The sequence below is a fragment of the Capsicum annuum genome, chromosome 9, assembly GCF_002878395.1.
Source record: "Capsicum annuum cultivar UCD-10X-F1 chromosome 9, UCD10Xv1.1, whole genome shotgun sequence".
In the NCBI taxonomy this organism is placed as follows: Eukaryota; Viridiplantae; Streptophyta; class Magnoliopsida; order Solanales; family Solanaceae; genus Capsicum; species Capsicum annuum.
The window spans coordinates 79,104,198-79,114,769 of NC_061119.1; the positions used below are offsets into that span (position 1 = coordinate 79,104,198).

The following is a 10,572-nucleotide window of genomic DNA, read 5'->3' on the forward strand; positions in this document are numbered from 1 at the left end:
TCTAGATCTTAAGTAGTAGAGGCTTTGTCAGACTAGAGTTTCAGATATTTGTCAGATATTTTCTATATTTCGTGTTTCAGACATTAAATCTTCAATATTTTCAGTTGAGATTTGATGAGATTTATTCTTATTATCTGATTTTGAATCCCTGGAGTATGAGATTTAGTAGTAGGCTCAAAGGGTTAGCTTGAGGCTACTTGTAGCCTTGAGCACTGTGTGACACTTCGGGATGAGATTTTGGGGTGTTACAGTAACATAAAATAAAATAGATCAACCAAAACCCCAACATCTCAAAGAAAACCAAAAAAAAGTATGTTGTGTACCCACTGATTATCATAATCTGAAGATACTTTATTGTTGGTGAAAGACTAGTCTAAAGAATTTCCAACTGGTATATATCGATAGTTCTCCTTATTACTGAGCTGGTAATGCTGAGTTGTTACTTGAACTTCACCAATTTCTTGAAACTGACGCTGAAATTTAGGCTTTAAACTCTCTAGTTCATCTAATACTGCTAACAACATATGAGGCAATCAAACAATCAAAAGTTGAAAAATTGGCATCTTCAAGTTAAAAAATCAACTTAAAGCACACCATCACAAATCATATCTGGACACGTTACTTAAAAATAACAAATCAAATAGAGATAACATGCAAAAATCAAGAATATTTCTTGGTAAATAAAAGAAAAAGTGTTCAACATAGCCCCACTATTAAGGGACCATTTGAACAAATGAATTGATGAAGAACTTACCTTTTTTGATAATACTCTTTGTTTAGGATGCCAAGCCTTGTAATCTCGATGAGAGGGTATTATTTCAGTAACCAAACTGTACAAACAACACAATTATGTTATTAGCAAACACATAAATGTCTGATAAGGGTAAATTGGCCACAAAAAAGAAAAAAATATTCTTGATTTAGCTTGAACATCTCAGAAGTATTATATTCAAGTTTATGATGTTCTTATCCCAATAGTGAATATTACCTTTTAAGTAAAGAATAAGACAATCAGAAAACTCATTCTAAACAAAACCATTTGTCAATATAAAGTTCTGGAATGCAACATATATTAGGATTCATATAGCTGAATCAACTAACTTTTTAGTAAGGAATTAGGGGCAAATATCCAGGTATATCTGGATGCGTTACTTAAAAATTAAAAATCAAATAGATATCACATGAAGCAATCAAGAATGTTTCCTGGTAAATAAAAGAAAAAGTATTCAACATAGCCCCACTATTAAAGGACCATTTGGAAAAATGAACTGATGAAGCACTCACCTTTTTTGATAATTCTCTTTCTTTAGGATGCAAAGCCTTGTAATCTCTATGAGAGGGTACAAAGTCTATTGGAAGACTCCTGCAAAATAAGTTTGTATCAGGAAAGAAAAAGAAGGAATCAGATATCCCCTTTTCAGGTGCACCATTACCTTTAAACTCTTTTTTCCAATTCAAAGTATTATTAAGTAGAAATATTAAATTTACTGCTCCTATTTAAGAATAATAAACCTTGATCATTTATTCTATATAATAAGGTTGTGATCGGGAGACCCATAATTCAGCTCTAGTAACAGCCGTCTGCAGCCCCCGTTTGGCCAAGGTATTACTTATAGTGGGTGATTTATTTATATGATCCTTTTAGATAAAGCTTATTTCACGAGGTTACCTATAAGACCAGGTAACACAATTCAAGATAGAGGTGCACAACCACACAATTTAATTATTCAGACATTTGTGGCATTGTCTTGTTGAGGAGAATGCTAATGAGCACATTTTTGATTTCTAAATCTTCAGAAGGATAATGATTCTAGTTTGTTTTTAAGGTTATTCATTTCATTAGGATGATGGTACTTAAGTATCATATGTTCCATAAGTTCGCCTATTTTTTTGAATTGTAAAGGAATGGAAGAGGTTATTGCTCACTGTTTGACCGATAAATGTTAAATAATATTGCCCTAAGAAACTAAAGGTAAAAATTATGCCAGTACCTAGAACCTCTGTCCTGAAAAGTGATTATTGCTACTATAGCTATAAATCTTCTCCTCATCTTACCCAAAATGCTGAGATAAATTTGTAATATAAATGTTAAATCTGGATGTGTGCAACATGACAACAAGGAGAAAGAAGCAACCATGTTTTTTAATCAATTAAATAGAAGAATGAAAAATCAAACTATGAACCTAGATACCATTGTTGCAACAATGATATTATAATAGAGAGTAATTGAAAATGAGATAACTATTCTATGAAGGTAACACCAAAATGTTTATATTATGTAGTTGTACAGGAAATACCTGTTTGCTGGCTGAAGAGCTTCAAAGCTGGATACACGCCTTAGGTTAGCTGCAACAGATGATAAAATATTTCATACATCACCCATATAATCCTATTGTTTGGGACCAATCACTGCATCAGTTCTAAGAAACTTGAAATCCACATTAGACTAGGAAGACATAATATTAGGCTAAGTTAATCACAATTTTGTTCAATTTCTGCAATTATGCTATATTAGTGTCCAAATAATCCCAATATGCTTCTAAGATGAAAATGACATTGGAACGATGAGATAAAACGAAGTGATGGACCAAAAGTCTCAATTCTTTAAACATGAGGACACATAATCAAAGGAACCTCTAGTTATGATGCATAGACTAACCTCTGTCTTTCCTCTGAGTGAATACTCTTTGAATAGCATTGAAGATATCTGGTGTTAATATGTACACACCACACTTAATGTGGTCACTCATCTACATTCCAGTCATATAGAGTCTTCTTTTCAATACCACCGACCGTTTGTGACTCCAAGTCTGGAGTCGAAAGTTATGAGGCACTATCCAGGGTGTGCACCCTACACCGTAAAGCAATTGCCTAACCACACTGAATAAGCTATGCTTTGGACATGCAATGAAAACCCTAAGGTTTGTTTTGGCCATGCGATGCATAGCCTTTTCGAGGCATCAAAAAATGTTTCATTTGATTTATTTTAAGGGCATAAAGGTCTTTTATCATCCCATAACCATTACTAATCTTATTTGGATGAAATTAAGGCCTTATAAATGTTAGATTGCCTCTATAAATTACTAAGTATCATTCCATATGCAGAAGGGGAGAAAATACCTATGGTTTGAGGATTCTACTCTCTAAGAGGCTAATCTCTCTATATTTTCTTCGATTTTCTCTATCAAAAGGTATGTAGGACTATCCTAAATCTCATGGGCATAAATTTTAAATTCTTAAAACAGTTTTAAGGATATATATGTATGTATATGTAATAGGTTTTGTAAATCGTTTAAAAAGCATGCATTATAAACCTGTTTTGATGAAAGTATGTAATTATCATGGGGTTTTTCTATAAGCTTGATTTATAATGTTGTGTGATGTGTGAGCAGATGCTAACACATTTGAGGCTTTTAACTCTAAATAATTGTAAAGTCTTAAGCAACTTTTAGTTGTTTTTGATCATTTTCTTGTGATATTGCAGTTGTAGCAAGGATGGGAGGAAAACATAGGAAAGATGAACAAAATAAGTAAAATCTGGTACAAGTAAGTTGATATGAGTCTGGCGACATTTCTTGCAAGCCGTCAGAGATGTGGTAAGCTACCAGAAAAATGCGTCAAGAAGAACAGTGGAGAAGAGTTGCTGGATGAGATTGACGAGATTTTCAATATGTCATCACAAGTGTGGTAAGCCGTCAGAATATGCCGTCAGAGTGAGGCAGAACATGGTGAAATAAGCTGAAGGTATGACGACATTTGATACACGCAAACACAAGTGTGGTAAGCCATCATAGGACATCGTCAGAGTGAGGCAGAACAGGTCAAGATGGCATGACTTCTGACAACATATCTGAGAGACCGTCAGAAGCCTGACGACCAACACCAATATGGCACCACCTAAATTCGAGCCCAGCTATGATTTTTTTATTTTATTTCCTTAATTAGGATTTAGTATAAATAACATTTTTTAGGGTTTTTAAAGGGAGAAGGTTTTATTATTCAAAACAAGAATTTTGGAAGGAGAAACACGTACATTGTTCTCTTTTGCTAATTATTTTTAGTTTCTTTCTTATCAACTATTCTTGGGTTCCTAACTTGGGATTTAATTGAAGAAATTATTTTGTTGTTTTCCATCTATACATAAGTTTATCATTATCATCATGAATTCAACTTGTGATTTCCTTCATCAAATCATGAGTGGCTAATTTCATTAGCCGGGGTTATGGGATCCAAGGATTAGGGTTTGATATGATGCTAGGTGTTTAATGGATTCAAAGAGTTGCAGAACATCTTGAAATTCTATGGTTTTAACTAAAATCTAGTGGTTGCAAACATTAGATTATGCCTTATGTTTTATTTGCTTCTAATGGAGAAATAGACTAGAGGACAGGAATTATCAACAGGGACTCGGAAGCTACTAACCTTCTATTTAATGATTAATGCCGTAACTAGATTAATCTACCTGAGATAACAACCGATTGGATATAGATAAATTATCTAAGTTCGAGCAAATTAGATAATAAATTGTCTGGTGAAGTCGAGAGATAAGTCAGATAGTATCATAGTTAGGGATATTCTGTTATTCTACTTATTCTAAGGATCTCTAGCATTACCTAGTTTCTGTTAATACCCGAAACCTTTGGTGATCATAACCCTGATTTCCCATTTATATTGATAACAACTCTACAAATTTAGAAAGTGAAGATTGATACATTGTGAACTTTAAACCCCCAACTTTCGGAAATAATAAACTACTAGTAAAGTATTTCATAAACCAATTAACGTTCACACCCTATTCCCTATGGGATTTGACCCCAACCTTGTTGGGTTTTATATTGACAACAATCGCGTACACCCATTCAATAGTGTAATTTGAGCATTATCGAAAATGGTGCTGTTGCCGGGGAATACAGTTGTAGACTAAAAATTTTGTGCGCAAAAATTTATTGATAGTTAAGTTTCCTTGATTTATGTTTATTTGTTATTTTTGTTTATTATAGGTACTGTGATGTTTCTGCCAAAAATGAGAAGTTTTGGCGCACCACTATTACCAATCAACCCGGAACCTCAACTAATTGGAAGAATGGCTGAACAACAGGAAGTAGAAAGATTAGCTGCTTTAGCCAGGGCTCAGGTGAATGAGCAAATTTTGGGTCAATAAGCACATCACCAAAACCCTGATGATGAGGACTTGGGTGATGAGGAATTACTGAATCCTTAAAACCAAGAAGAGCGGAGCAAGTTGCTGCACCAGTACAGTGAAACATCAATAGAAATCATCCAGATCAAGGTAGATATGGTCAACAGCCTATGCACTATGAGGCTGATGATGATGATGAACTTATGGTGCAATGGGTGCTATCATTCCGCCATCGTTGGCACCAGGTGCAAAGTTCAGCATAACAAGTACCATGATCCAACTCCTGAATCTGAAGGGATTATTTGGAGGCTTTCCTGGTGATGATCCTAACATGCATTTGGTGAACTTCATCACCATCTGCAAATCCTTTGACAATTCAGGAGTGAGTCAGAATGCAATTAGATTGAGGTTATTTCCATTGTCTCTGTCTGGAGAGGCAATAATATGGTTGAATGAATTATATCCTTATTCTATAACCAACTAGAGACAGCTGAAAGATGCATTCCTAGAATGGTTCTTTCCACCCCTCAGAAGGGTACAGTTGAGAGACGAGATTAGCAACTTCAGATAGCTTTTGACTGAAGTACTGCACGAGACTTGGGAAAGGTTTAAGAAGAAACTTGCACAATGTTTGAAGCACAGTATGACAGATTTGTATTTGATGGAGACCTTGTATAGAGCTTTCAACTCTCTGACAAAGCCAATAGTCAACAATGCTATAGGTAGTTCGTTCATTGAACTCTCTTTTCTGGATGCTTCTAACATGCTAAATAGAATAACTAAGCAAAGTCAAGATTAGAACACTAGAGGTTCTGTAGTGGCTAGACCTATGATGGCTGGTGGTATTACTGCAGAACAACGTAGAAGGGATGAGGAGCGAGATCAGGATATGACCTACTTGAAGACGTAGATGGACTTGCTGGCTAAGAATTTGCTATCCGGCAAGACTGACATGGTTAAGGCTGTGGATGCTCAAGGTACCATATCTGCAGGAGCTGATGCTGAGGCCAACTACGTGAGTAATCAGGGGGTTTTCAAGGCAATAGCCAAGGGAACCAAGGTCGGACTTTCTATGACAAGCCTCATTATAAAGATAGGTATTAGGGACATTGGAGAAATAATAATGATAGGAGTGGTTTGTATGTTCCTCCTAGAAGTCGGGATGCTGTATCTACTAGTTCTGGAAAGATGTCCATGGAAGACATGATGGAAAAGCTATTGAAGGGAGTTGAAGCTACTAACTGGGAGGTAACTAATATAAAAAGTGAGTTTTCTACCCTCAGTCAGTTAGTTAGCTCACACTCTGCTTTTATTAAGCAGTTGGAGCAATAGATGAGCCAACTTTCAGCACTTTACCTAGTGATATGGTTTAAAACCTGTGGACTAATGGCTTTTGTTTGGATATTATCTGGACCTTCTATGGGTAAAGTCGTGGAGAAGGAGGTAAGTGTTGATGAATCAGAAGGAAGAAATCCAGTGAAGTCTGAGAAGGTGAATGGCTTTATTAACATGTCAGAGAAAGAAGACGACAAAAAGAGGAAGTGGTATGGAAATAAATTGCCAAGAACACCACCTCCATTTCTGCAGAGGTTGAAGAATAAAAAAAATAATGAAAAATTTAGCAAGTTCATGGCAGTAATGAAACAACTGACAATGACGTTGCCATTGATGGAGGCACTTGAGCAAATGTCGAGCTATGCTAAATTTATGAAGGATCTGCTGATGAAGAAGAAGAAAGTAAGTTGTGAGATGGTGGAAAATCTCCACCATTGTAGTGCTGTTTCATCACAGTCCTTAGTACAGAAAAAGCCTGATCCTGGTGCTTTCACTATTCTGTGCATAGTAGGACCTGTGAAATTTGAGAAAGCTTTGTGTGACCTTGGCGCAAGTATTAATTTGATGCCACTGGCCGTCTATAAGAGGCTTAATGTAGGGGTACCTACTCATATAAACATGTGACTCGTGATGGCAGATAGGTCAATCAAAAGACCTATGGGTATTCTACATGATGTGCTGGTGAAAGTGGCCGACTTCATTCTCCCTGCGAATTTTGTGGTTCTAGACTATGATGTTGATTTTAAGGTGCCTATTATTCTGGGAAGAACATTATTGGCCACAAGGAGAGTGCTAGTTAATTTGGAGCTCAATGAGCTCAATTTTTGAGTTGGCAAAAATGAAGCAAAGTTTAAAATGCGCTCATCCACAGTGAATCAAGAAGAGATGAGTGTATTCGCAGTCATGAATGTTTTTAATATGGATGACAAAAGGTATTGGTATGATGTCTTGGCAAAGTCTGAGTAGCCAAGATAACTGCATCGTGCCGCGACATTAAATCAAGCACTGCATAGGAGGCAACCCATGAGTCTTGAGAATGACCCACTCCAGGTATATCCTAACCCTTAGTTTTATTATGTTTTGATTTTAAGTTGAGGGTACAGGGTAGCATGTTGTTGTAGCATATTCTTTAAATAAATAAGAGTAGTACAAGTTCTGTAGGTAGTCAACTAATTTTTTTTGATTTTGAACACCTCTCCGAAGGTTTGTTTTGCATGTCTGTGTGAATTGCCTCAAATTGTGACTATTGAGCATCTGGTTAGGGCATTAGCTTTGTACTTAACAATCACAGTTGAATAACTGTATAAACTAGATAAGTAGTAGTTAGTGAAATGCTTGTGTGCCAAGTGTGTGTGAGATCTTACTGTGTTCCCTGTGGTATTTCTGAATCTAAAACTTGCCCAGTTTGTTTTGCCTTGGTTGAGAGATAGGGGTTAGGAAAGGATCATAGGCCGCTTTTGAATTTAAGTCACTTTTAACCTAAATGACCTTCCCTGTACTGCATTAGATCCCTTGATCCCCGTTTGAGCCTAAATTAACCATTTTCTTTCTATGAAACCCATCACCTTCTCTTTTGAAATCATAATGAACCTGTTTTGGCCCTGGTCCTCCTTGGACATTGTGCACCTCAACGTAGGCAAACAGCCTAAGTTGAGGGTGGCTATCATAGGGGTACGTGATATAAGTTGGGTATAAAGAAGGGTAGAATAGAAGAGAAATAAGCAAAGAAAAAGAATAAAAGCTCGGGTGTTGGTGAAAAAGAGCAAGTAAAGAAAATCTATTGGAATAAAAAGAAGTGCACCCATCTTGAAAGTGTGATCAAGAAAAAAAAAGTGAGAAACGAGGTTAATAAGTAGACCCCACAAGATAAGGTAGTGCAAGGAGGTTAGTCACTCTAAATATCATTTAATACCATACCAATCCCTAGCCTATGTTACAAGCCTGAGAAAGTCCTATAGTGATCCTAGCTTACCTATCTAAACACTTCGATAATGACGATAAGGGAAAGCATATGGTATTTGGCATACACTGGTTGAACTTTATTCTGAGCGCGAGAGTCTTTATGATTATCCCCATGATTATACCTTGATTGCTGATAATGAGAGAAAAGGAAATTTCTTTGTTGTAAGGGCACACCAGTATCTTGCTAAGTTCCTTGGTTGTCTGGGTAGTGTACATTACATGCATGATTGTTGGCATTTAGTGATGCCATGGGTAGAAGCCTCTGTGTTACATTGTTGTTTTTTAATAAATTGCACAGTAGTTTGAGTTGGTTGACCTTGGAGGTGGTAAACTGAGTTTTGAGCTAAGAATTGGTTGTTGACTGCTGAATGTTCGTTGTATTCTCTTAGTTGTGTTTTGATTGCTTGAGGACAAGCAACTGTTTTAAGTTGAGGGTGTTGATGTGTGAGAAGATGCTAACATATTTGAGGCTTTTAACTCTAAATAATTGTGAAGTCTTAAGCAACTTTTGGTTGTTTTTGATCATTTTCTTGTGATATTGCAGTTGTAGCAAGGATGGGAGGAAAACATAGGAAAGATGAACAAAATAAGTAAAATCTAGTACAAGTGAGCTGATATGAGTCTGATGGCATTTCTTGCAAGCCGTTAGAGATGTGGTAGGCTACTAGAAAAAGGTGTTAGGAAGAACAGTGGAGAAGAGTTAATGGATAAGAGTGATGACATTCTCAATATGTCATCACAAGTGTGGTAAGCCGTCAGAATATGCTGTTAGAGTGAGCCAGAACATGGTGAAATAAGCTGAAGGTCTGATGACATTTGCTACACGCTATCACAAGTGTGGTAAGCCATCATAGGACATCGTCAGAGTAAGGCAGAACAGGTCAAGATGGCATGACTTCTGACGACATATCTGAGACGCCGTCAGAAGCCTGACGACCAACACCAATATGACGTCACCTAAATCTGAGCCCAGCTGTAATTTTGTTATTTTATTTCCTTAATTAGGCTTTAGTATAAATAGCAATTTTTAAGGTTTTTAAAGGGATAAGTTTTCATTATTCAGAACAAGAATTTTGGAGGGAGAAACACATATATTGTTCTCTTTTGCCAATTATTTTTAGTTTCTTTCTTATCAACTATTCTTGGGTTCCTAACTTGGGATTTAATTGAAGAAATTATTTTGTTGTTTTCCATCTATACGTAAGTTTATCATTATCATCATGAATTCAACTTGTGATTTCCTTCGTCAAATTATGAGCGGCTAATTTCATTAGTCGGGGTTATGGGATCCAAGAATTAGGGTTTGATATGATGCTAGGTGTTTAACGGATCCAAAGAGTAGTAGAACATCTTGAAATTCTGTGGTTTTAACTAGAATCTAGTGGTTGAAAACATTAGATTATGCCTTAGGTTTTATTTGCTTCTAACAGAGAAATAGACTAGAGGACGAGAATTATCAACAGGGACTCGGAAGCTACCAACCTTCTATTTAATGATAATGCCGTAACTGGATTAATCTACCTGAGATAACATCCGATTAGATACAGATAAATTATCTAAGTTCGAGAGAATTAGATAATAAATTATCTGGTGAGGTCTAGAGATAAGTCAGATAGTATCATACTTAGGGATATTCTATTGTTCTACTCATTTCGATGATCTCTAGCATTACCTAGTGTATGTCAATACCCGAAACCTTTGGTGATCATAACCCTGGTTTCCCATTTATATTGATAACAACTCTACAAATTCAGAAAGTGAAGATTGATACATTGTGAACTTTAAATCCCCAACTTTTGAAAATCATAAACTACCAGTAAAGTATTTCGTAACAAATTGATGTTCACACCCTATTCCCCATGGATTCGATCACAACCTAGTTAGGTTTTATATTGACAACAATCGCTTACACCCATTCAAGAGTGTAATTTGAGCGTTATCATTGTGCACTCATTATTTTAGTTTGAAAAGTAATTTATGAATGTGACTTGTGAAATTTCGTTCCCATGATAAAATTTATGGCCTTTGCATTATATGAATTCTGAATTGGGTTTGAGGGCATGAATTAAAAGCCCCTTTTTGATCATGAGATTTATGTATAACTAATATTGGGGTTGGTTTATGAATAATGATAA

General features: G+C 36.0%; 1 protein-coding gene across 1 annotated transcript; it reads left to right on the forward strand.

Moving 5' to 3' along the window:
• Positions 1 to 6,050: 6,050 nt before the first annotated feature.
• On the forward strand, positions 6,051 to 7,303 carry LOC124887090. Its single transcript, XM_047396269.1, has 4 exons — positions 6,051 to 6,159; positions 6,570 to 6,775; positions 6,869 to 7,028; positions 7,113 to 7,303. The coding sequence occupies exons 1-4, from the start codon at positions 6,051 to 6,053 to the stop codon at positions 7,301 to 7,303; spliced, it is 666 nt and encodes a 221-aa protein (XP_047252225.1).
• The last annotated feature ends 3,269 nt before the right edge of the window (positions 7,304 to 10,572 follow it).

What these genes read in the sequence shown, in the direction of transcription:
- LOC124887090 (XM_047396269.1), top strand. Translation starts at nt 6,051, where the DNA reads ATGGACTTGCTGGCTAAGAATTTGCTATCCGGCAAGACTGACATGGTT. An exon ending in AATTTAGCAAGTTCATGGCA is followed by an intron (nt 6,776 to 6,868) that starts GTAATGAAACAA and finishes CTGCTGATGAAG; the next exon opens with AAGAAGAAAGTAAGTTGTGA. An exon ending in TTTGTGTGACCTTGGCGCAA is followed by an intron (nt 7,029 to 7,112) that starts GTATTAATTTGA and finishes TCGTGATGGCAG; the next exon opens with ATAGGTCAATCAAAAGACCT.